The 13501-nt window shown below is 38.2% G+C and overlaps 1 protein-coding gene across 1 annotated transcript; it reads left to right on the top strand.

Moving 5' to 3' along the window:
- The first annotated feature begins 338 nt into the window (after positions 1-338).
- Positions 339-2506, top strand: LOC114359177 (uncharacterized). The gene is made up of 2 exons (XM_028313459.1): positions 339-905; positions 2489-2506. The coding sequence occupies exons 1-2, from the start codon at positions 339-341 to the stop codon at positions 2504-2506; spliced, it is 585 nt and encodes a 194-aa protein (XP_028169260.1).
- Positions 2507-13501: the final 10995 nt, after the last annotated feature.

Raw genomic sequence — 13501 nt, 5'->3', positions numbered from 1 at the left:
CGCAACTTTATTAGTAATAATATTCAAGAGGCAATAGGGTGAAACCAAAGCTCCAAAATGTTCGCTAGAGACAACTCTAATGGGCGAAGCCAGCTGAAGAGAGCGGATGATAGAGTAAAAACTCTTAATAGCTCAGCCACAGGACAANGAAGGATAATAAGGCCTTAGCGCGCATCGCGCTGTCCGTGGCGCCGACCGTAATTCCGCATATACGCACTGCAAAAAGTGCCCACGAAGCGTGGACAATACTACAGAAAACGTATGAGGGACGTGGTCTGAGCAGGAGATTGGGCTTGCTGCGGAGTCTCTTCAATACAAAATTATCTGATAGTAGCTCAATGGAAGTTTACCTGAACAAAATAAAAGAAATTTCACATCAACTGAGTGAAATTGAATCGCCGCTGGACGACGAACTCGTTGCGGTGATCATACTGAGTGGGCTCACAGATGATTATGACCCGCTCATCATGGCGATTGAGCACTCATCTACCAAGCTAAGTACGGAAGTCGTCTCGACTAAATTACTTCAGGAAACCCAAAGACGGGAAGAGAAAACTGAAGAAACGGCACTGATTACACAGAAGAACCCAAAGTGCTTCGGGTGTGGTGCCAGAGGACACAAGCTGCGGGACTGTCCAAAAAGGAGTTCAACGTCCAAAGAGCAGACCTCCGGGGACGAGCCAAAGAGTCGGAAACAGCAGAAGAAGCCATGGAAGAAGAACAAGGCTAATCTGTCGGCACTCTCCGTGAAGGTGAAAAGTGACGTGTGGTACATAGACTCTGGGGCCACAAACCACATGTGTAATAGTGAAAAAGTGATGGTGAAGTGCGATCGTAGTAAGGTTTTTAAAGTGAGCATTGCAAACGGTGAAATGCTATCGACCGCGGGCTTAGGTGAAGTTCAGGTTCGTTTAAAAGACTGTGTAAGGACACTAAGTGAAACTTATTACGTACCTAACTTAAGTACTAATTTATTATCTGTCAGTGCTTTGACAAAAAAGGGTTATGTTGTCAAATTTGACAGAAATTCTTGTATTATTTACAATGGTGATGAAATTCTAGCTACTGGTACTCAAATCAACGGTGTTTATCAACTCGACACGGTGTCAGACAATNAAGCCCTACTTCCTATAATGTTCAGCTTTGTAAGCTACATAATTATAAAGTTTTAATTGATAGGTATTTTCCAATCAAATTCTTAGTTATTCAAAAAGTAATTATTCTCGATGAAACCACTATTAACTGAAAGCTTGTAACTACAGAGCTTCCCGTCAAAGTTCGCCCTAAGCTCTTCAACTCCGCCGGGGCAGCTATTGAGCTTTCGAACTTTTATATTGAACGGGAACTTATGACAGAGCTTTTTGCTGTTGGATGACGCTTCGATCCTTTCTGTCATGTTTGCGCAGCTACTTTAGCTTCAAAGTCCTTTAAAATTAATCGCTTTAAAGCTCATATTCTGAAATGAATAGAATTAAGTCTCGTTGGATCAAATTTTAAATTCTAAAAATCACATGTTTGAGTCTATGTTACAGTTTGAGTCGAGTTTGATTATTTTTTTAAATGTTGTAGATATAAAAAACTAGAAGTCCCAAAATGCAACCATGCGGTACCCCTTTATTTCTTTCTAAATATCTATTGCTTTACAATAATCCAATAATCGATTTCCCTAGGCTACCAAGTGCTGCCAACCGGCCTTTGTGGAAATCATTGGGGGAGGCCTGTGATTAGCTGTGGACATGATGATGATTATGAATCGATTTCCCTAGGCTGAGGAACGAGCTAGGCACGAGCTAGAGCGAGCTAGCTAGTCCAGCAAGTACAAATTCACTCAATTCGATTAATAGTCCAGTCAATAAAGCATTATAGATGGAAATCCATGGAACACAATTTTTGACTTCGGGACTTTATTTAGACTAGTTAGGAGGTGAACGTAGCAAAAATCCCCGCCCTTAGCCCTTGAGCCGGCGGGGAGAGGGGGGTTTAAAGGTACCACTTTTCGATTTTTCGCTTAATCCTCGGAAACTATGCGTCCTAGTGACATGACTACTATGAACCAAAAAAAGCTTATTCAATTTGCTACAGGTGAGACAGTCAAGTTTTTCTATATCTTGTATAGTTTTTGCGGCATCTGCTCTTGAAGGTCTGTAATATTGGAAATTTTATTTTTGTCTTACATGTTTCCATCAGGAGAAAATCAACTAAATTAACATTGAGCTAATATTCTAGACATACGGGAGCATGTTAAGCCTAGTTCCAGGGAGGGGACTGCACCGTGTGTATATTTAAACGAACCAATTGGAGCCACTTTTGACTCCTCATCACTCAAAAAGTACTGTGCATTAACACTTCAAATTTGGCTCATGTGTTGAGACTTGCAAGATAAACATCAGCTTCAAATTTCATAAACATACCTCAAACGGTTCTTTATTTATTGACGTCTAAAAATCTACATGGCTGACCTATAAGACCAAATTCTAACCACTTCCAGATGACCATGAAGGTTTAAATTTGGCATCCAAATAGGTAGTTGTGTAAATACAAAGGAACAAATAAAAAACCAGTAAATTTTAACATTTCACAGGTGATAGTTAGATTTTAGTGTCCTAAATGTCGATTTTTGAACGCCAATACCTAAATAACCGTTTGAGGTATATTTATGAAATTTAAAGCTGATGTTTATCTTGCAAGTCTCAACACATGAGCCTAATTTGAAGTGTTAATGCACAGTGCTTTTTGAGTGATGAGGAGTCAAAAGTGGTTCCAATTAGTTCGTCTAAATATACGCACGATGCAGTCCCCTCCCTGGAACTAGGCTTAACATGCTCCCGCATGTCTATAATGTTTGCTTAATGTTGATTTAGTCGATTTTCTTCTGATGGGAACATGTAAGATAAAATTAAAATTTACAATATTACAGACCTTCTAGAGCAGATGCCGCGAAAACTATACAAGATATAGAAAAACTTGACTGTCTCACCTGTAGTAAATTGAATAAGCTTTTTTTGGTTCATAGTAGCCATGTCACTAGGACGCATAGTTTCCGAGGATTAAGCGAAAAACCGAAAAGTGGTACCTTTAAACCCCCCTCTCCCCGCCGGCTCAAGGGCTAAGGGCGGGGACTTTTACTATGTTCACCTCCTAACTAGTCTAAATAAAGTCCCGAGGTCAGAAATTGTGTTCCAGGGATTTCTCTCTACACCGTCGTTAAAGCATTCATTGACTGGACTATAACTGTTGTTTTGTAATTACCTACATAAGCTTCCGTAATTCAAACTTCACATCCAACCGCATGATCGATGGACCAATTACGGTGATCCCGTGGCGGCCAGACGTGTCAGATTTGTACCCGCAAACAGGACATTGGAATAAGTAATACTGTGATTTATGAGTCCACTGACAGAGACAAGATAAATATGTTGATCGGATTTTGTCGCTGTATAAAGCATTGGATAGGAGATGAATAGATCAGAGTCTGTGGTGAAGAGAGCTACTTGATACAGAAATCCTTGGACTAGATAGTACTAAAATAGAAAGTTAAATAGCTAAGAAAGAAAAAAACGAACGTGGGATTTCTGTGTGGAAAATATCTACAAACAGGACGATGCGCGACAGACTAGCCGGATTTTCTTTCTCATTATTTTAAGATTATTTCTCTAAGTAAGAAGGTTTTTAAATTGAAAATACCAACTATACTGAAATGATTTCTCATGCAAGCATGATTAATTGCTTAACGCCCCTATCAACCGTACTTAGCAAAGAGTAAACAGCCACAGAGCATTCAAACAAAACAAAAGTGAAAAAGTGGCCGACGTTTCCACCTGTCCACACTTGGAGTAGTTAAATCCAGCGGCCACACAAAAGTTTGACTGTAACCCCTCTATCAAAACCCTCTGGCCGGCTTGGATAAGTTGTTGCAAACGTATTTTGGACTGTATTCAGATGGAATAAGGTTCAGGATGAAGAATATTTTTCTGTAGACGGGTTAAAGTAATATTTCGGCATTTTCAGCCGGTCAGCTGGCTCCTTCGTGTTGTTTACTTTTTCGTGACCATCGCTAGTGTTTGACTTTGGACTGAAAAGACGAATGTTTGTTGGGTGGAGATTTCGAATCTAGTTGTAAATATTGTGAGTCTTGCTGAGCATTGTAGATGCCGGGCTGTTGTCGAGACTTTTATATTGGAAGACTATTCAAAAAAATTTAGTGCCTCTTTCCTTAATGGGTCTATTGAAACATTAACGTTTTCTAATATTGAGCCGGCTCAATACAGAAGGCTTCAAAAGGCAAAATGTATAGCTGATAGGGCAAGCTCTATTAGGTAGGATGTGTATAAACGCCATGCAAAATGCCGCCTACATACTATTAAAGGAACTGGAAGTTGAAGCTAAATAGCTTCTCCTCCTATCCAAAAACTCTCCTGTATGAAAAACCTGGGCTTTTTAGTCTTATCATATCGAACTTTATAGTCCACCACCGCGCACATTTGAAAAGTTTATTATAAAAAATAATAACAGAGTGTAGTTTCTGAACAATTGTTTACTCTATGGCCAATGTCCGAAACTTTAAAATCTGCATGTTATAAAGTAAATATTCCGCATTTTCAGGCACCGGTCAGCTAGCCCGAAGCGTTTTGTTCGCTTTGTCCAGCTCGCTGGTGACTTATGCATATTTACTCGTGCCTACCATTTCCCGTTGTGCATTTTGGTGAACTCTTTATTTTGGAAACTACATTGGAATTGCTTCGGGATATAATTCTGTACGCTTTTCATGGACGTAGGCAGCGTTGTGGAAATCATTGAGAGAGGCCTTTGTCCAGCCGTGGAAGTCATTTGGCTGAAACGAATGCTTTTTATTTATCACTAGCGGCCGCCCGCGACTTCGTACGCGTGGACCCCGTTTTACCCTTAGGGGTGAAGTTTCGAGTTTTTTAGGGTTTACCCGGAAATTATTCAAACTTTTCTCGCTGTAAAAACCATCCTTGGACTTCAACAAACATTTTAAAAAAAGAATTGGTAAAATTGGTCCAGGCGTTGTTGAGTTATGCGCTTACCAACACATTTTGCGATTCATTTTTATATTATAGATTTATCAGCACTACCACAAGTACTACTGTAGAGATCAGGGACAAATTCATCATCAGGTCATCTAGTCTCCACTGCAGGAGTACGTCCCTCTTTACCTTAAGATTTGGGCTGCACTATCCAGTATATACGGGAATGTTCATCATGTATTATTGACTTGACACTTGTATACTGGCGATATCGTTTCCAAAACTCAAAACTCTGTATTGTTCATATTTGGATATTTGTAGAAACGGGCGCAGGACAGCCCTATAAACTGCATGTTGCAACGACAGCTTCTAGATAGATTTCAGCGATATTAAACTGGAATGGAATTTTTAAGGACGACCTGGATTTGGTATTCCATTGTTATTCATGACACAAAATACTCGTAGATGTCTTGATTTCTCAAAATGGTCTCAGCGAGATTTTAAGATTTCATAAATCGTTGTTAGTACCTAGTAATGAGTGTTATTGAAAAAGAAGATGTTGGAACTGGAATCAACATTATCTTTTTTGCTAAACTGATGCGTCTAGATAAGTTGAAATTTCTTTCACTATTTGAAAACAACACTTAGTTCTAAGCACTTTTGTTATAGTAATTCCATGTATGCGTGTTTGTCTTGTTGGTTGTCCTAATAAATAAAATAAAATAAAACTATACATGACGGTACATCAAACCGAAAACTATGATGTCTTACATTGTTGCAATAAATGTTATTTCGGTTGCAAAATAATTTTGAATTAATATTACAAAGTATAGTCTGATAAAACGTCAAAACAGTAATTCCAGTTGAAAACTTATTGGTAAAGTCTTATATTTGGAAACAATTAGCCAATAACTTCTTTCCATTAACAAAGCCGCCGGTAATTAATTTAAAATGCTTAAAGCGTTTTGTCTAAGCTTGTGTAAATTCAATCCAGACGCATTAAGTCGTAACTGAATCAAATGGAAACTTCTTTTAAACTCTGTAAACACTTTCTAAAAGGACAAGCCAAGTTTCCCAGTTGACAAATTGAGACTGGGAACGATTTAGATGGGAATGCGCGAGACAGTAAACAATAACTTTTTATTTTTAAGAGTTTCTTTGGTTTTTTACCGTGTTCACCATTACAATTAATTTAAAAAAAATGCCTTTTTAATCGCTGAGTGCCCGGATGGCAATTTATAAATCCTTGGCATAATATAAAGGCCTCAACAGGATACGTTAGAAGCGTTTAACACAAAATATATTAAATGCGATAGGTTATACTTAGGTATAGTTTATTTGAATAACTAGCTTTCCGCCCGCGGCTTCGCCCGCATGGAATTTTGTCTGTCACAGAAAAACTTTATCGCGCGCGTCCCTGTTTCAAAAACCGGGATAAAAACTATCCTATGTTCTTTCCCGGGACTCAAACTATCTCTATGCCAAATTTCATCAAAATCGGTTGCGAGGTTTAAGCGGGAAAGCGTAACAGACAGACAGACAGACAGACAGACAGACAGACAGACAGACAGACAGAGTTACTTTCGCATTTATAATATTAGTTGGGATTAAGACTATACTTGATTTTTTAATTTAAAATCTATGCTTTTTCATAAATTAACTTCACTTTCTGAGCAATTTCGGCCGTTTCGCACGCTCTGAAACGAATGCCGAATTTCCCGAATGAAATGCGTTAGGCGCTTGAGACAGTAAAATATCAAAGACCTGCAGAGCTCCATGCATACGAAATGTGGATGCAGAATGCAGACGGATCGATGGTTGATATAAATAGCACTGGGAGGAGAGCGTTGTGAGAGGACTCGTGAATGTACCCGCAATTTACGTTCATAGTCGTTCGTGATTTTTTTACTTTTTTGATATTTGGTGAAATGGAATCGTTTGAAGTATTTACCTACTACAAAGACCCAGAATTGGTGGTTGGCAATATTAACTAAGTATTTTAAGATACAACTTTTTTAATAAGACACTTCATTTAAGCCAAAAAGATATCGTTTTCAGGGCTAGAAGAATGAAGTGCTTTTTTAGGATTAAGTACGGCCTTTGAGGTGATAGTATAATATTAAACTAATTTTAATATCTACGACGGTAATTTAGCGTGGGACATTAACTCACAAGGTGGACCGACGACCTGATAAAGGTAGCAGGAATGCGCTGGATACAGGCCGCTATCAACCGTGCGATGTGGAAGTCATTGGGGGAGGCCTATGTTCAGTGGACGTCCTACTGTGGCTGAAATGATGACTATGATGATGATGGTAATTTACCGAAACAATCATTATAAGCTATAAAACTTAATAAAAATCTGTTACTTTCTCGTAAATCAATACACATAACAAAGCAAAGGAAACACAAATCACACTTTGTTATGATTGTAATCCCATTATTATGAGTGACGGCGCCACTGTTATGATGTGTATCATAATCATGATCGAGGCGTCCTGCAATTTAATGCAGTTTCCGGTAAGGCGCGTGTAGATTGAGCCGTTTAGCTGTTGATAGGGATTTATTGGTTTAGAGATGTTACTGAAGTTCGATTCCGATTCCGAAAGTTCGGAACTTTTGATTGATTTTGCACCTTCGATTCCGATAAATCCGGATACTCGAAAGTTACATCAAAACTCGATGCATAGCGGTGTGGTGCGGCGCGGCGATGGCTTTTAAAGCATACAGACTACAGACAGGTTTACACTTACCCAGGTATAAACCTACCTGTTCGTTCGTTCGTTCGTTTCAGCCGAAAGACGTCCACTGCTGGACAAAGGCCTCCCCCAAGGATTTCCACAAAGACCGTATTATATCATAACCTACCTGTATTTTTGGGCTAATCAGAATACTGACCAACTGACGAATGTGTGTAATTTTATTTTCTTAGACCTACCTCTGCCTCCGACCGAATTCGGTACCGATTCCGATACAACCATTTCTCTAACATCCCTTGTGTGCATTGATCGAGATTGTCAAGTGATGTGGATAAACAGCAAATTGCCAAATGTCAGGGAATTGTACCGTGATGAATCAGATGGTAACAATACTATACCTATTTGAGTCACTGGCTTTTCTCAAGGCACCCCTTTCACGGACTCCATCGGTTGTTGCGAGCGGGAAAATTGTCGCATGAAGTACTTACGATTCTGTCTGTCCCTAAAAGGCAATCGAGCTTGTATGTATCCTATTAAAAATAAATAACCAGTGTTTTTTATAGGTTTCAATGTTTGTTTGTGTTACATTATGTTTGGTAAAAAGCCTCTCATACATTAATTTGCTCCCGTCAAAGGATTGAAAAGCTTTGTACTGTACGGACTTTACAAAACAAATTGGATCGAAAAGTTCAGTTTTTCACGTCAGCAGCGGGCTACTCCGAAACACTGTTCACGTAGTTTCGAATCTATCTGTCATCTTCGCTCATGCTGGCATCTCGATTGGCGTGAGAGAGATGGCAGCAATCGAAACTTCGGTTGTTGTTTCCCGCGGTTCCAAGCGCAGACGCAAAACAACGAAGCAAAGCCTTTCGTTTCAATGGACGGGTAATTGGCTTACTAATGTAGAGCCATACATTCTACTTTCAGTGTATCGGATTTGTTTGTGAAACTACAAAATTGTAAAGGAAATTATAGTGAAAATGAAGTGAGGTTTTGTGTTGACAGCAATTCTCATTTTAGTGAGCCTAGTCTCTACAGCTGATATATTTTATCGAATAGCAGCTTAGCAGCGTGCCTTTTTCGTTTTGTGTTTGGTTACTAATTATGAGACATCCTTAACTATGAATCTCTTCCCGCTGTCCAAAACTCGCGCTTTTGCAGTTTCTTAAAGCAGTATGATATCTCTTGCATTCATTAATATAGTAAGACACTAACGCTACTTGTTAAATGCCTTGCGAAATAAACAGCAATACTAAAAAGCCATATTATCTAACACCCGTATTCACAAGCGATGCTTGCTTAAATGAAGCAGCAAATCGAACGCACATCGTTGAATAGAGCTCTGATTCAACGATGTGCGTTCGATTTGCTGCTTGAGTGTGTCACCCTGTGCGTCCACGCGCACTGTGAAACCTCATAGTAATGTTTGTGAATACGGGCGTAAGTCTTAAAAAAGGCAGTCCTTATAAATCTAAAAGTAAAAAAACTACCAAGTTATTTCTCGTGCGAAAATATGTCACATCTCAAGTTGCAATTTGTGAAGAGGCTAGTCTCTCCAGCGGAGTGCTCGCGCGCCAAGAGGCCAATTTAGTTGCAAACCTACCTTTTGAATGAAACATCATTGCAAAGAAGAAATAATGCAAAAACATTCTTCTAGCTACTTCTAGTTCAGAAATATGTCATAATAATCCAAGAATCTAACTAGTTTTTTTTCGCTACAGTGGAATGTAAAGAGAAAAAGGCAAATCTTACATGAATCTAGGACTAAAAAAGTCCTCAAGCTACTTGCTTACTACTTCTCGTGCGAAAATATGTCACATCGCAAGTTGCGATGTCACCAGCTGCAATTGGTAGCCTCTACAGTGAAGGGCTGAGAGTCCAATTTAGCCTCAATTTTTTGCAGCAATTGTAAACCTGCGCTTTTTCTTTTTTTTTGTAAAGTAGGCAGTTTGACCTTTTCAAGTATCATCGTAATATGTAATCATTTGTTACGTGTTGAATAAACCTTGTTAATGAAACATCAATGCAAAAAGGAAAAATTCCATAAAAATATTTACCGCTTCTTCTAGTTTAGAAATATGTCATATCTCTAGAATCTATCTAGTTGCTATTAACTACAGTGGAAATGATGAATGAATGGAATGGAAATGAAACAGCAATGCAAAGAGGAAAAGGCAGCTCTTACATAAATCTAGGACTAAAAAAGTCTTCCAAGCTACTTCCGTGTGAAAATATGTTGCGAAAATCTCCCAAGCTACTTCTCACGCGAAAATATGTCACGTCACAAGTTGCAATTTGTGAAGAGTCTAGTCTACAGTGGAGAGCTCGCGCCAAGAAGCCAATTTAGCTCGACTCGCCCGTGAATAGCTGACGAGATATCAGCAAAAACTGGCTTATAGCTTCATGTATATTTAAGTGTAACTTTTCAAACAGCAGAGTGACTTTTTGTTTATTTGGGTAGGCGTGAAACCATTTGTATAAAGTCACAAAATTTTGCAGCTGTCTGAAACCAGCGCTTTTCTAGCTTTTTAAAGTAAGTAGTATGGCATCTTCTACATACCTCTTAAATAGTAATTTGCCAGGCATTCAGCTGCCTTTACAATGAATCGGCAAGGCAGCTCTTACATAAATCCAGAACTAAAAAAAAGTTCTCCAAGCTCCTTTTCGTGCGAAAATATGTCACGTCACAAGTTGCAATTTGTGAAGACTAGTCTCTCCAACGGAGTGCGCTCGAGGGCCAAGAGGCCAATTTAGCTCGACTCGCCCGTGAATAGCTAACGAAATATCAGTAAAAACTGCCTCAAACTTTAATGTGATCGTTGGAGATTATGCCTCTAAGTAGTTTGTAAGTGCAAGAGACGTGAGTGCTAAGTTGGAGACTAAGTCGCAATATATGCGACCGACTGTTAGTAGTGCAGTTAACTATTCTTTACCTACTGATCTCAATTTTGATGAAAATACTTAATTAGCATCAGCCAGAGAAAGCACATAAAATTTTCACTAACATTTTTAATGTCCTTAATTTAAGAATCATAGGGTTCCGTGCAAGCTTCAATTTTTCTTTCAGAAACAGACGTGAAACCTTAAAAAAAATAAAAAATTAGGTGCTCTGTTGCTTACCATTAATATTAGCATATATTTTGCGACACATGCGGAGTTATTAAGATTTAATGAGTACAGCTATTTCTTTTTTTTTACGCCACAACCTAACGAGAAGAAATTTTAGAAATACTAGACAGAAAAAAATAGCCGAAAAACTTACCCAAATTTCTGCAGTTGGTTATCACTTATCATATTACTTCCTTACCCAAGTATTTCATAAGAACCATATAAAACAACTTCCCAACGAAAATTGACAAAGTTGTTCTCAAGTTCAACCTTTTTTGTCCCAAGATTGCTTATTAAGATCTGCGGGGCTATTCCGAAGAACGTATCTGAAGTTTCGAATGTTGCCATCTGTATTGTACACCTTTATCTCCGCCATTAGATTATTATTTGGCTCGCCTACGCACACAGCACGACCTGCCCGCACCACGGTCGGACGCCGAATGCCCCCACCGCTGACTGGGCTGTGACGTATGCGCTCGAGACAAATGTCTATACACTACATCCCTTCCTTGTTTTAATTTGAAATAAATACAATTTATTATTTAATTAACTTTTGAGGCGCTTCTTTATTAGGCGCTTTGTTTTAATCATTTGATCATTATTGCTTCACTGTTTTACTATTTTCAATATCCATAATATTACTATTAGCTTCTGATTAATCACCCTCATTCTGGTCCATCACTTTCCATTGTCCTAGTACTCTTATTTTTTTTTTTTTTATAGTTTTGTATGTATTTGAATATCCTCCTATACTTTTAGTTACTGTGTGTAATGTCGCGATTCAAACTCAATTTATTTTCTCTAGTCATATTTTTAACACGCTTTTATTAGGTCGACTTGCAAGTCTTTTAACGATCTATGTAATAAAGTCTAAGAATCTGAATTACACGCACTTCTGATGATACATCATGAAAATTGGCAATTAAATGTACATTTATATGACAATATAATACTATGGTTCCATCGAGCTGATCCGATGATGGGACTAAAAAGTGGCTGATGGAACCTTGGATTGCCTTTTAGTCAACATATCGAGTTTGGCCTCATTAGATTCGTCTTAAGATATTCTGTTTATCTACAAGCGTGTTTTTAGTTTTTTGAAACAATTATTTATGTAAACTTTATCCCCTGGTTTTAACTCGCATTTCTTTTTCTTTTCTCTTCCTATCTGTATATACCTTACATTATTCCTTCATTTCCTTGTCCCTATGCTTTGCCTCCACTGAGTCACTTGAGATGATAGCATAGATATAATACATCATTATGCTATAGACACTACAACCCTTTCCTTGTTTTAAAGAAAATAATTATTTCATGGAATAATAATTTAAATAAAATAAAAATAATCCACTTTAAAGTACCGTATTTAGTAATTAACGTTTTTTGCGATTTCATGCTATCAAAATCTAAAGGTAAGTTGATAGTTGAAAGTGGATAAAATATAGTTGGTAAATGTGTAATTATGCTCTATCACATTTTGTTAGTTTGCAAAGTGCTAGGTCTGCTTGAATTATTCCTTTCAAGGCTGCACTTTACTTTATCCCATAAAACCTCAATTTTAACACCTATCTCTTATGTGGGCACCAGGTTTGAACCAGGAACCCAATATTATTTCCAACTGCTATTATTTTTAGTATAAAAATATATTATTGAGTAAGTGCTCGACCGCTCATACAACAGCACATTCTTTTCAGTCTGGCAACAACGGCGCTCACCAGTTTTATCCCCAAAACGATGTTTTGTGGTCCCTTGTCATTGCACTGTACTAATACAGCGTACACTACAGGACCTTTAACAGTCATCATCAATATTTTATATTCAGGGTTGTAATAATCCCATGGCTCATGGACGTCATGGCTGATGCTTGCCGTGGCTGGCCCTGGCGGGTTGCGTTTAATTTATCACAAAAGCATGTTGTCGGCTACCCACAGCTTCTTTNACGCGATAAGTAAATATCTATCGCTAGTCATGTGGTTTATTCGTCCAAGGTTGGAACACACAAGTGACAGAAGAAGAGGACGCCTGAGAAGTCGCGCGGCATGCTCCTTACTACGTATTATCTCTTATAAATAGGTATACATAAGCGTTTTAACAATTATAGGTATTAATATCAATATTATTTGTATCTCAGAAAGTGACACTTACTAATAATCTGCATTAACCTCCTTTTTATTTCGTGAGATTCAAATATTACCTCAGACAGGAGCAAACTTGCAATGTTTAAAAGTCGTTATAAGCGCATAGATGCTATTCGAAGTTAACATCATTTGTTCCACCTGTTTTTTTTTTTTCATTTTACTATCCCACGTTTTTTATTGCCGCAGTAATTCTGCCAATGTCAAGTGTTTAGGGAGAGACATTCATAAATTAGTCTGCTTCAGTACCCCCTATGTTAAAAGTCACAGTTGCGTTGAAAATATAACTGAAACGGAGACTGTCTCCCCATCACAATCTAACTCTTCCAAAGAATAACATTACTATGAGGTCCCACAGTGTGCGTGGACGCACAGGGTGACACATGAACGAACCAATCACAGAGCTTTATTCAACGCTGTGCGTTAGATTTGCTGCTTAACTTAAGCAGCATCGTTTGTGAATACGGGCGTAAGTCTACTTAGCAGTGTATTGCATCAAACATTTTAATTCAATCAATAATTTAAAAATAAATACCGTTATTGGATAGTGATCGATCCCAGCATTCCTCTA

Source organism: Ostrinia furnacalis, unplaced genomic scaffold, assembly GCF_004193835.3.
Source record: "Ostrinia furnacalis isolate ACB-3 unplaced genomic scaffold, ASM419383v2 OfSCF4245, whole genome shotgun sequence".
NCBI classification, from domain to species: Eukaryota; Metazoa; Arthropoda; class Insecta; order Lepidoptera; family Crambidae; genus Ostrinia; species Ostrinia furnacalis.
Note: the sequence above shows the minus strand (reverse complement) of the source record. Positions and strands in the feature narration are given on the sequence as shown.

What these genes read in the sequence shown, in the direction of transcription:
- LOC114359177 (XM_028313459.1), top strand. Translation starts at nt 339, where the DNA reads ATGGAAGTTTACCTGAACAAAATAAAAGAAATTTCACATCAACTGAGT.